The sequence below is a fragment of the Balaenoptera musculus genome, chromosome 9, assembly GCF_009873245.2.
Source record: "Balaenoptera musculus isolate JJ_BM4_2016_0621 chromosome 9, mBalMus1.pri.v3, whole genome shotgun sequence".
In the NCBI taxonomy this organism is placed as follows: Eukaryota; Metazoa; Chordata; class Mammalia; order Artiodactyla; family Balaenopteridae; genus Balaenoptera; species Balaenoptera musculus.
In genome coordinates, this window is record NC_045793.1 from 59,184,645 (window position 1) to 59,198,029 (window position 13,385).

General features: G+C 36.2%; 1 protein-coding gene across 6 annotated transcripts in view; it reads right to left on the reverse strand.

Annotated features, from left to right (window-relative positions):
• Positions 1-1,458: 1,458 nt before the first annotated feature.
• Positions 1,459-13,385, reverse strand: part of SGCE (sarcoglycan epsilon) — a 67,309-nt gene continuing 55,382 nt past the window's right edge. For 4 of the 6 annotated variants that reach the window (XM_036864448.1, XM_036864447.1, XM_036864445.1 and 1 more), the window contains 3 exons: positions 4,544-4,587; positions 3,632-3,666; positions 1,459-1,733 (listed from right to left, as the gene is read on the reverse strand). In XM_036864448.1, the coding sequence (XP_036720343.1) occupies positions 1,683-1,733; positions 3,632-3,666; positions 4,544-4,587 (130 nt within the window). In that variant the 3' untranslated portion in view covers positions 1,459-1,682. The remainder of the gene's footprint in view (positions 1,734-3,631; positions 3,667-4,543; positions 4,588-13,385) is intronic. The other 2 variants (XM_036864449.1, XM_036864446.1) reach the window with 1 other exon arrangement.

Genomic DNA, 13,385 nt, shown 5'->3' on the forward strand with positions numbered 1-13,385 from the left:
CCCCAAACTCACCATGTACTCATTTGCCGTCTATGAGGGTGCTTAGCTGGGACAGAAATCCTCAGCATGGGGCAGAATCTCCACATATTTTTACCCATAAAGTAAGGGCTATTAAGGTAGCAACAACCACTGGGCAAGCTATTTGGACCTTCTTCCCTATTGAAATATTAAGTCAGAGGCAAAATCACTTGTTTGGAGGGAATTGCAGAGATTAAGGCAATTATCAAAGATTTGTGAGATGCTGGCCAATGATTCTTATCCCCATTCAATTCCTCAATATGGTCAGTGTGAAAACTGATGCTAAGTCCAACTGCATTTTCCAATCCCCACAGTAGACTCTTTCCTAGAACAGATGAATAAAGTTCCTGACTCCTGATCTGCAGTTCCTGATTTGTGGATCCTGTATTACTTTGTTCCTGCTCATTTGGACTACCAGGAATAGTTTGATTTCATCTGGCAGGAGCAACAGTTTGTTAACTCTCCGCCCTGTGCCACAGTCTAGTCGCCGGGAGTTGTGGCAACATTTCCTTTCTCCTAGCACACGGCCCTGACCCAATACTTTTATAACCTCAAGCTGATCAATCCAGGAGAATGGCAAGTGGCAATACCCTAGCTGTCTTGGAAAGGAATATGAGGTAAATCTTTAAAAAATCAAAGATCCCACATCCTCTGTTAAGTCCCAGGAAGGTGTGGCTGGGAGGGGGAGTTTCAGTGTCAAGGACATGGTAGACTATTTCCCCGAAGTGGAAGACAAGTTGTACACAACACTAACAGGGAACCTTCTTGGATTCTGGAATCAGATCTGCATAGCATTTGTGTATCCTCTGACCAATTAATAGGTAACACAGAAATCTGCCCAGAGCAGATTAAGAGAAGGTTTTCTAGTCTGCAACAAAAGCGGCCTGCTACTTGGCCTGATGACCACATTGATCCAGTAGCGTCCAAGACGCATGAAGCACGTATACCAACATGGTATAAGGAAACTCTGCTAAGCCTTAAAAGTAGTGTTACCACAGGGAAGCCTGGGGTTTTGGAGCTAATTCATGTCACCATCAGCAGGTAACTATTCCCTTTTTGAGTAACAACTCCTGGCGTGCTTCTAAAACCAAATATCTGATTATAGAGTCAGGTTAAGTATGCAGTCTGGGCTGCCCTTCATGAACTGGGGATCATCAGATCCACAATCCAAAGGGCCACATTTACTCTAAAGCACTCCAACAAGTGGTATATAAAAGAACAAGCTTTACAGGCCACAAGGATAAACGTATTAAGTAAATGGGTAGCTCACTTGGAACACAGAAGCATAGACATTTTATACATTACAGGAAGTGCCTAATAAAAATCTCATTAAATAAAGAATGAACATGCGAACATGTTCCTAGCAATGAAAGATTCCTACTACACAGGAGGCAATCAAATACTTTCTGAAGTAAATTTTGCCAGACTTCATTAATAATATTTATTTTAAAGATCACTTTTTATTGTAACAAATATAAAGTCATCAATGTTTTACAAATTGTCAAAAATGCCTTAAGTACCAAAAAAAATACATTAGTAAAATGAATGTTATATTGTATTATTTGGTATATACTTGATACTGTCAACATGCATACCATATGTCAGAAAAGCTCATGCATTATTGGAAGAGAGAAAAAATAAGATATAAGTGCTATATTGTCTGATTACAAATTCATTGCTTCGGTTAGTTTTCTTTCTTCAGGGATACCATTTACCTGCAATGTGTAAGAATGAATATGGGCATGAGTTAAGCATGGACACTTTTAGATTTGGAGCAAAACGAATTACTGCAAGGCGTAATTTTCTATCTTCTTAACATAATTTAAAATAATTATGTTGCATTATTTCTCTGCATTTGGTTTTCAAAAAAAAAGGAAATTCTAAGTTAGTCCTCTCCTTCTTGGGTCAAAGCTACAATGTTTTGTATTTCTCAAAAGGCACGGCCTGAAAATTCCTCCCACAATAAACAAAAAGAATGAGTTTGACTGCAGGACGTATGACTGTACCTTTTAATCGTGGCTCTTTAGAAAATATCATGTGGTTTGGAAGGGCAGAGAAAATGAGAAAACCTGAAGGGGCATCAAAACTAATGGCTTGGGCCTGGTCCAAACGGTAGTGCTATTGTCAGCTCTTAACTGCTCTATTATCTCAGCTAGTGCTTAAGTCCAGGATTACAAGCCCAGCAGCTAGTTCATTTCTTAAACTTCTGATCATCTTTTAAAAGAAAACAACTAACTAAAGAAAACAAACTTCAAAATATACCCTCCCTTGACAAATTCCATATAGCAAGCTGCAAACAAAATGACTTGATATCCATGGGACAAACCCTGTGCTTAAATTACCTTCATAAAGAAAACTGTGACATTAGCATAGTGCTTTGAGGTACTTGGAAAAAACAAATTATGAAAATCCTGCACAAATGTTGTTGCCTCTTTGCGATACTAGGATAACCAGGATAGAGGGACAGCAAAGCTGTTGTGCCCATGAAAATACATACATAGCACTGAATCCATGCATGTACAGACAGAATGGAATAACTTATAAATTGAGAAACAAACTTCATTTTTTCATTCACATGAACAGAATGAGAATAAGGAATGTAACCTGCCCATTTAGCTCTTCGCTTCAGGAGGTACGACTATTTGGTGTTACATTTATCAGAGGCAGAAACACAAAAATCTAATATCATAATTATAAAAGATGCCAGGCTGGTCTCTCTCCCTTTACCACTTAGGTACTTTGGGGACTCATCGAAAACAAGAACAAGAAGAAAACAACCAAGAAGATACAGTGTACTTTAGTCAATAATACAGAAAATTACAGAAAAATATAAGAAAACAAGAAGGTAATAGGCTATAAGTGTTAACTAAAAAGGAGAGGAAAGCTTTCCTGACTCAAGCAAAATGCTTTTTCCCCAAAACCTGTCTTAGAAAAATAACTTAGAAAATTATGTTGAACAACCTAAAATCCCCCTAGGGAAATTCTTTGGCTCTTATAACATTTGCTCAGGCAGAAATTGTCTTTGTATTTGGAAACGGTGCCTATTACTAAACTGTAGCAAGCTAACAAGTCTACTTGCTAAAAATTTATACAACTATTAGGTAAATCTCCCTAACATCATCTACTTAGGTTTCCTTATTTCTCCCAATGGGAGGGGGGAGAAGTAAAATCTAGATTTTTTAAGTATTCGAAAGAACTATTTACTATTTTTCTAGATATTGTCTTCCTTCACTCCTTGTCTGAAATAATTAAGAATCAGAGGTAAGACATCTTAGGAGAAATGGAAGTCTATGAGGTTAATGAGGAAGAAGTTCTAGCATTTCCATTGAAGAAATATTCTTTTAAAATTTTACCTCTTTAAAAAAAGTCATGAAATTAGTGGTAGTAGGGATTCATTTATTTCTTTGCTCTTTAGACAACACATATTTACAGCAGTTTGTTCCTTCATTAATCTCCTGAATGCTCACACAGTAGCACCACTGCATTAATATACTGAACAGTCTTGTTGAAACACGTTAGCATTTAATTAAAACAAGCAATCAAGATTGTGGGGGAAATTCTTATATACGTTTTTTCATAATTAAAATCTGATGAACAACTTCATTATACTTGCCTCAAATCTTTGAAAAGTTGTCAAACGAAAATCTCCTTAAATTCCCGAAAGCAGTAATAGAGAAGATAATTTTTTGAATGAAAACATGCAGTAATTTTCTATATGTGCCTAAAGTTTTTATGAGACTTACTTAATAGCTTCCCTACCACAATACCACTATTCATACTCAGAATTCCACATCCAACTTACATTTTTAAAACTTCTCTGGCTTTTCCAAAAGAGCTACAAAGGCATTACTGGTTGCTCGGCAATTAGAACTAGGAATCAACCACTAATTAGAAAACAATCATGAATAAGTTATCTACTTGGTACAGAGATGAATGAAATAATTGGCTGTGGAAATTTTTTAGGGACACTTGAAAGAAATAAACTTAAAGAAAGCAAGTCTTAGGGAAACAGAATAGTCCAGGGAGAATTGCCCGCCATCTTGTTGTCAGCGGTCATGTTATAAGAGCTTTTTAAACGGCATTAAAACCAGACCAACCATTTCTCATTTATCCCCCTGAAGCCTCAGTGATTAGTCACAATGGTTTCCTTTTGTAAGAGTCAGTTTCAAGCTGCTCACTTACTGAGACAAATCCTGGAAGCATCCAAGCTAAGAATCTTTCATACCAAGGGGAAGAATAGGGAGCTTCACTGAAGGAAGGGGATTTTATTCAGTCTTCCTTAATTAGCCAGGACCTCCATGGATGCTTTTGCTGTAAGATCATTTACCCTGTGTTTATCACTCTTATGCCAATCTACACAATGATCTAAGCTATTATTCTGAGGTTCTAACTCTGATTAAGGAATGACACAACTGTTTTGCCTTACTTGGTGAAGCTAAAGCTTCATAAATTATCTAGTAGTATAATTATCTTTTGATCTATTAGCTCCGTTCATAAACATGAACTTATTACTTTTCATACTCACCCGTAGTCTGCTGTTGGGGAATCTGAGTCTGATGTGGCAAGTTCCTAGAAATGATTAACATCCTTTAGTAAAACTGTATTTGTCCACACACATGTTAACAGAGAGCAGACACATTAGAATGAAAAACTTTATAGCTGGAAAGACCCCAGAAATCATCTGATCCAGCACAAACACAGCCCCCCACCTCTCATAAGTTTATGGATGAGGAAACTGAGGTCTGAGGAAGATGAATAATAACAATATTTGATAATATTCATGGAGTTTCTACTACATGTTATACTCTACCTCACAACAACATAGGAGGTAGGTATTATTTTTCTCAATTGACAGATGAGGAAATAGGCTTGGAAGTCCAAGGCTACGTAGCCAGGAAGTGGTGGATAAAGATGAGAACATAGGACTCCAGGGCTTGTGTCTGTAACCTGTACACTTTCAGATCCAGGTCTAGAACACATATACACACTCATAGAACAACATATATTACCATCCTCATTCACTGTGCCAAACCTGTGCTCCTCCATCCAAATCCCAGGGAATGACACTGGCTATCCACCCAACTGCACCAGTCAAAATATGGAAGTCATCATTGACTCTTCCCTCTCGTTCAGTTTCTACAATGAATCACTTGGGAATCCTTCATGATTCTCCTCAATCTCCTTTGAATCTGTTGCGTCTTCCCCATCTCCACTGCTACCTTGGTTGAAGCCATCATCATTTCTCATTTGGATCTCTGCAACTGATCTGAATTATTTCCTCATTCCCATTCTTGCTCCCTTATAATCCACTGTGCACATTGCTGTCAGATGATCTTCTGAGACACAAACCTGATTATGTCATTCAAATGAACACATTTCATTATTTCCTTATACCTACTGCAAATTAAGTTTCAAGTTTCTTAGTGTGATCTGGAAGGCCATCAATGTATCTGGTTCCTATGTGGAGCCCTCCCTGAACTTCTTGAAACAGAATCACCGCCACCATGGCCACTATCATCTCTTGCCCCCAACCAGCTCCCAGTTATCCTTGCAAACTCAACCCAAAATTTGTTACAGTGGACTCATATTACTCCTATAATTTAAAAATATCCCACAAGGAACGTTAATTAAAATATTTAACTTATTATTTTTAATTAAAAAAGTAACATCTCAAGTACCACCTCTTCTATGCCTCCTCACTCTCTAAGCACCTCTTCCCCAATTAGGTTACCACTGAGCAGGCTTTCATACACAAGCTGACTGTCATTGTATTTCTCCTCACATGATGGTTAATTGCCCCAAAGGGCCTTAACAGTAAGAACCTTCCTATTTTGTTTAGTATCCCTAGAAGTAAGCAAGCAATAAATTATGTTTGGATGAATACATGCAAAAATGAAGATACTTACAAAGATTCACATAATACACATGTTTATTAACACTCATATTCACCCATTCATTTTCAGATTTTGATATGAAAATTAGTTTACAAAAATATACAATTTAGATTCTGTGTGGAAGAAATTCTAGGAGTCAGCCACTTGCAACAGAGTAGGGCTTGATCCAAGCCAGGGATTTTCAAGGTTTTTTGTTTCTCTTCAGCAGTGGAATTCCTTTTAATTGAAATCTTAGGCAGAACTCTTGATGTACAAAAGAGATAAATGTGAGGTTGCCCGGGTTGAAACAAGGGAGCCAGGAATCCCGCCTGCTTTGTTTCCTTTGCCTCACATGCTGGCCCCTAAGGCATTGGTAAGAAACCTCCAAGAAACAAAGTTTGAAAACCGTTGATCTGAATCATTTCAGCCAGGCAAATATTATGCTCCAAATACAATGATCTAAACTGGAAAACAGTACATACTAAATACTGTTCAAACTCTTAAACTAATCCATAGGAATGTTAATGACTTCAAGTGATTTTTTTTTTAAGTTTGAGTTCCTTTTAAAATATATGGTTAAGGAAATAAAATCAATTCTAATTCAATTTGAGGAAGTTACTTAATAATTCATCTCAATAATTACATTCTTTTTTTGCTATTCCCTATCAGCCCTACTTATCCTTGTGTGGTCTCCGAGAGTATTTTCCTTGGTTTGTTTATTCTTTCAGTATTTCACACAATGTATTTATAGTGCTTTTGATCACGAAAGTAAAAAGATTAATTTACAAACCACAGAAAGGAAATTAAGTTACAGATTTAAAGACGGGTGAACAAACATCTTTACTACCAAAGTCAAAATGCAATTTCATGGACATTTGGGAGGGAGATATGAGTTTTCTTTTAACTTCTCAGGTACAACTACTTTGGGTCTATTCTACATTAGAAACGAATACAGCACACCTTGCGTTTGCACGCATGCACACACACACACACACACACACACACACGTCCTCATTTCCTATCATCTCTAGCTCTACCTGGCTTATTAATGGATTAAATCAATACATTTTGACAAAATAAAGATACCAAAGAGGACAAAGAAAGCCTTTCAAAAGCCCTAGATCAGGATAACCAAATTCAAAATCAATCTGTGAATGAAGTAGCTGGACCCCCCTCTCTCACTGGCCAGCCCACCTGACCCTTCTGTGGAACACAGTTTTAAAACCACGGATCAAAGTCAATCTACACCCTGTCATTTCTTCTCTAGCCTTCGTTGTTTTTTTCCCCTCTTTTGCTACAACTTTCTAAACAGCAATGGCCTTGGTTAGGTTTGAAGAGAAATGGTTAGTTGAGAAAGTGCCACACACAAATGAGCAAGAAATCTGGAGAAGTATGAGCAATTGTGTGTATTACACTGGTTTAGGGATTTACAAGTATCTGCAGTGAGTGTCCCAATTAAGTTTGTTAAGTTTGAACAATGTACATGTGCTCCTCACAACTTCAACTGAAACTCAGATGAGTTACATACAAGTACAATGTGCGCAACAAGGTGCTCAGCAAAAAAATATGTGGAGATTCAACATCCCCAGAGTCTCCAAGGTGCGCACACATGACTGATTTTGCGGTTGACCAAACTTGTGGCTACAAGTGAGCCTGTGAGTGTTAATATACCTATGATGGGCATATTTGAAGCATGTATTCCATTTAAAGGTTGAAGGAAGGTACCTCATAAGAGTGCTGCTTCAGGCATACTGGAAAAATGCCCACATCTGACTTTGCTATAGTTGAGCAGAAACTGCAGTAAGAAAATGGAAACGCTTCTATCTTTGGTGAAGGCAGGCTGCTAAAGGCAATTAGACAGGAGAGTCGGGGTTGACTTCAAACAGAAGTCCTATAATCCTTCAAAGAAAGGACCTTTATAAAGTCATCAAACTATTTAGAATAATTAACTTATTAGTGGACTGGTGGAAAGATTATTATGCGTAAACTGAATTATGTAGAAAAAAGATTTACAAAACCTATAATCCTCTAAATTATTAGCATTAATTTTTTTCTATTTTTACTACCATTAACTACAGGCATTTAAATAGAAAATTATGTAAATTAGCTATTGCACAAACTCTATCCTTTAAGAAAGCAAAGGTAATAACTTGCAAATTAATAAATAAGTGATTTGGGGGAGTACACAATTATTTATTATTTGTGCAACCATTTTAAAGTAATTTGACATTCTTGGATATCCTGTAGAGTAATTCTATGAGTAAGGTTGATGATTATCAACCCATTATATTCCTACTTGCTTGAAGACTCAAAAGCAAAGAAAGGTTAAGTGATTTGTATAAGGCCACAGAATCCGTGCCAGAGTTGAAAACAAATGACATTAGTTTAGTTATGTGGAACACAAAACACTTCTTTTGAATTAGTATGGATTCATTTAACAATAAGAAATAGTAATATCTTTTTGGAACTTCTCAATTATCAGCAAAATTGACATTACCCAAACCTTGAATTTTCTACAAAATTTTTTCTACAAAAATGCTGATTTGGACCCTATGACTACTTTTACTAAGGAACCAGGCCATTATTTTGCTCAAAGAAGGAAGGAAGGACACAAAGAAACTGGAAACATCACCACAATTTTAAATTTCAAGATCTAATTTTAATTAAAATCAATGTAGAATATACATGGAATATAAAGAAGAAAGGAGAAATTAATTTATTTTAGGTTTTTTTTCCCTACTTTTATAAAGCTGAAAGCAAGCCTACCACAGCTTTAAACTGAAGGAGTCCAAATCTCTAGAACCAAAATCCATCAGAGAGATACTGTATCTATCACTTTTAGTGTATACTCGCTGAATTTTTTAAAAAAGTCAATGGCTCTGAAATATCCTTGGCTGCTCCACTGACACTTCCTGTCAACAGGAAATCATTATCTTGATCTCCCAAAACAGTCTCTTCAACTGATACTAACTTTCATTGAAACCTAATTTTTTATTTATGGAATTTTACCATGAAGCTGGTTCTCACTATTACCCAAGGGAAGACAAATGGAAAAATACTTTAGATAAAAGCTAAAATGATTAGTTACTAAATATCTATAATTAGAAGACTTAACTCTACTTTTATACTTGTTAATTTGCAAAAGATTAAACACAACCTACTTCCTGTCTTGAGGGAGACCCAATCACCCTGGATTAAGTGTTATGTTTAGTATAATGAACAAGGAAAATTTTTGTATAGCCAATTAAAATCTTCCTAGAAAATGTTTGGGTACTTTCCCCTATTATTCCTTATATAAATTCCTCACTGAAGATGCCTCCCACTCAGGAAAAATCAATTGATACTGATGTTGGGATTAAAAAAAAAGAATAATGAACAGGCAGATCTACCCCCTAAAAGACCACATAATACACTACAAATTAAAGAATAAATTATTTTTTAGAAAATTGAATATTTGGGATCCTCCAGTCAATGCTTCACATGAAATCGCAAAATGAGCACAGTTTCCAGGTGGTTTTTATCTTTTCAAGGTTTACCGTTTCTCTGTCCCATTCAGATATCATTTTCTAATCAGCACAAATCTCTCACTTCTCCACACCATCCTCCTCGGCAGTTTAAGGAAGTGTGAAAGTCTAGAGGCACAAAGCCCAACACTCTGGACTGTCCCCTTTCACGTTTTCTTTTGCACAGACCCCTCAGGGGGAATTAGGAGAAACTGTTCCCCTTTTAAAACTTCCCCCCCTCCCTCCACAACAGAAATACTAGAAATACTGAATCCTAAAACGTAGGTTCTTTAAGTATTTAAAGCTGGGATTCCCAATGTTTTTTTCCTGCTCCACCATAATACATACGTCCACCAGCTTCCAAACTCCCAGAAGTAGGGCCCTGGGATCTGTATTGCAAAAGCCTCACAGGGGAGTGTAACGTGCAACTTGGTTTGGGAATAACCAGGCTAGACTACTAACTATCTCTCAACATTCCTTTTAGGACCTAAACTTCTATGCCTTGAAATTTGACTTTCTTAATTTAAATCATTACAAAAGCTTATCTTTGAAGTACATCAGTCAAATCTGTATTATATTTTTGATGTTACATCTTTGGTCAAAAATGTAACCTCTAATCACAACAGTGATTCTTTGGGCAAAGCAAATTTACTTTTAAGAATTACTTTAGAATGTGATTTCTAGCAATGAATTGCAATAAGTCAGGGGACTGCCTATAGAGGCAAAAATTCTTCTTCCTATTAATGGTAACACGTATTCACTGAGCTACAAAGATAACAGATTAAGTACAGATGCAGACAGCCTGACTATACTATGGGATGGGGGACACTCTACAGAAGACATGGCTAGTGTTCCTCAAGACTGTCAAGGTCACGGGAAGCAGGACGGTCTAAGAAACTGCCTAGAGCAGAAGAGACTAAAGAGATATGCCAATTATTGTGTCCTAGACAGAATCTTGGAGCAGAAGAAGGACATTGGGGGGGAAAACTAGCGAAATCTGAAAAAAAAAAAAAAAATCTGAAGTCTGGTTGATAGTAAAGCACCAATGTTGGTTTCTTAGTTGTGACAAACGTACTCCGGGACTGTACAATGTTAACGATGGGAGAAATGGGGTGGGGGAATCTCTGGGAACTCTGTATTATCTTTGTAACTTTTCTGTAGCTTGAAAATCATTCCAAAATTAAAAAGTTTATGAAACAATAAATACGTTAGCAAAGATCAAACTAAATTTGCTTTATATTTTTATATTATGTGATAATTTTAAAAGTCTGTCTATATTGTCTCTCTAATCTGAAAAGTAGAAGGAACACTGTACAAAATGAAATCCCCCCTTTCTAGCAGGTGTCCCGTCTCCTGGGCCTGCTCCAGTTTACCTTTCCACTATCTGTTCAAGCAGGTGTCCCGTCTCCTGGGCCTGCTCCAGTTTCCCTTTCCACTATCTGTTCAATCACCTTGCCCATAACCTGAACCAGAAATCCTTTGAGGTCAATGACCACATTATCTATCCCTGACTTGATATCAAGATTGGTAAATAACCTAATCTCAGTTTTGACCTAATTTAGGTCTCTTATCCATATCTCGATTTTATCATCTGCAAATGATTAAACATTTTTTTACTGTCTAATTTAAGGTGCCAGTCTGGAGTCCTATGAAGCATTCTACCAAAAAGAAAAGATTACTGTGTAATTGATAAATAACTGTGGCAGCCTCCCATTACACAACTGTTACGAGTTCTCTAGACCTCGCTGTTACGAGGTTCACTATACCTCGTGGACTGACTTGTTTAAAAGACCCAAACAAATTTCTATGCAGCTTTGAAGGAAAGCTTTAAATGTTCTTGAGTCTTACTTAGAAGCCAACATAAACTTTCAGCCCTATTATGCCTGAATATTTCTGATGTCAAGTCTGAAGAATAAACACAAAATAATGTAGCTAGCCACATTATTTATGAATGATAAATTCAGTACAGTTAGTATGAATATGTGAAGATGCATGCCCTTTTAGAAAGGGTTATTTAATAAATAACAGGCAGCATTATCCAAGGATATACCTGGTTATCAAGTACTGTGATACCTCATCGAATATCTCATTTTAACATTGAGAATTCAGTTCGATCCAAATGACCAAAATATTTATGTATGTGTGTACTTGGGCTGAAATAAACCTTCAAAAACAGGGAAGGAGTAAAAGCTGAATTTGCGTAAAGGACATTTGTGAATGAACCTGAAACAATAAATTCTCTATTACCTGGCATGGTTGGAAAATGAGGTTAATCACATATTCTGGCTTATAGGGAGTTACCATAGAGACCGTGCACATATTATCCATTTCCAAGAATAAAAGAAAGATAATATACACTCAACACTGAAACTACATTGAATGTAATTTAATTTTCCTCTGATGAGTTAGACGCACTTGATGATCTTGCAGTGCCTCAGAATAATCATTGTGAACATCGTCAATTATCTATGTACCCTATTTATATAGAAGTGCTAGTTAATGGACTTTTTCCATTAGCAGAAATCTGAATAATATAAAGGTTTTCTGGACTTAAAAATACATGTATGGTCAAATTGTAAGTTCAATAAAATAACCTATTGCATTTGCAAACAGAGAGATCTGATCAACATAAGGACAGTCTTGATGGGGTTATGGAAGGACCAGGAAGATGCATTTAGTTATAAACTAGATAGGAAATTTTATTTTGCTTGTATATTAGTAGCAAAACTGCAAAGTCCCAGTAACATAGAGTCAAAATAAAATTTAAAGAGTTATCCTTATTCCCAACAAATATGGTTAGAAAGCACATCTAAAAAGTGACCCAGGCTTTTTTTCCTCCCTTAAAGTTTTATTGACTTAAAAACATATTCATGTTCCCCTATTCATTATAATGAATATTCCTCTCCTCTAAAATTTGATAGCATTGTTATTTTGTCAATAGAAGATTTCCTAAACTGTGTTCTTTAAATAGAGTTACCTCTTCTAACCTTTTCCATGCTTTTCACAGAGCATATCAACACACTAAAGGCTCTGAGAACTCTTGTAGTTTAAACACAAAAACCAAAATATCCTGTTTCTCAAATGTATTTGACCATTTCATTTTTGAAAATATATATCAACCTTTGAATAAATATCGACATTTCACTAGCATTCTTGGGTAAAGAATATAAGAAATGGAAGCCTTAAAGAATTCTTTAATTATTTTCATTTTGAAAATGAATGATAAGGCTGTTCATAATTTTCATCTAAAAGAAGACAGGAGAGATTGCTAAATTGTGAACTATTACAATATTCTTGAAATTTTCCTGATTTTTCTCATCAGTATCTAATAATCCTGGTAAAGTAGGTTTCATGATGACCCTCTAACCATCAGAGGACATAGAAATCCATCAGTTCCATTCAGTACAACTCAATTTTGTGAGACTTTAATATTTACATCCCTGATAGAATATTGTTTCGAAAACTCAAAATTTTAAATGTATGCAATTTTCCCTACTGCTAATGGAACTTGAATCAATTACACACAAACACACACACACATACATGCACACAAACACATACCTTGGTCTGTCCAACAGTAAGTACGTGTTGTTAGAGGACTTCAGGAAAATATTCATAATACTTTTAAGAGTCTCATGCTCTACCGAGCTAGCTGGGCGCGCCTTCACAATATTTTTAGATTGCCAAAGTATTTTGGACAAACTTATAGTCTGTCTATACTACTCATATTAATTACTGTTTAACTTCAAATTACCACACGCACTTCACACAGTTGCAAAATAAGCATTTGCAATGGGAAAATGTACCCGATATGGCTCCCAAATAAATCTTTAATCAGGAAGAGGTTACTTTTATATCATATCCTAACATTTGTGTGTGTGTGTGTGTGTGTGTGTGTGTGTGTGTGTGTGTGTGTGTGTGTTGGGGTGAGAGGGCCAGATTGTTTTGTATATCCATTGTATTTACAAAAGTAAACTGAAAAGGAGGAGGG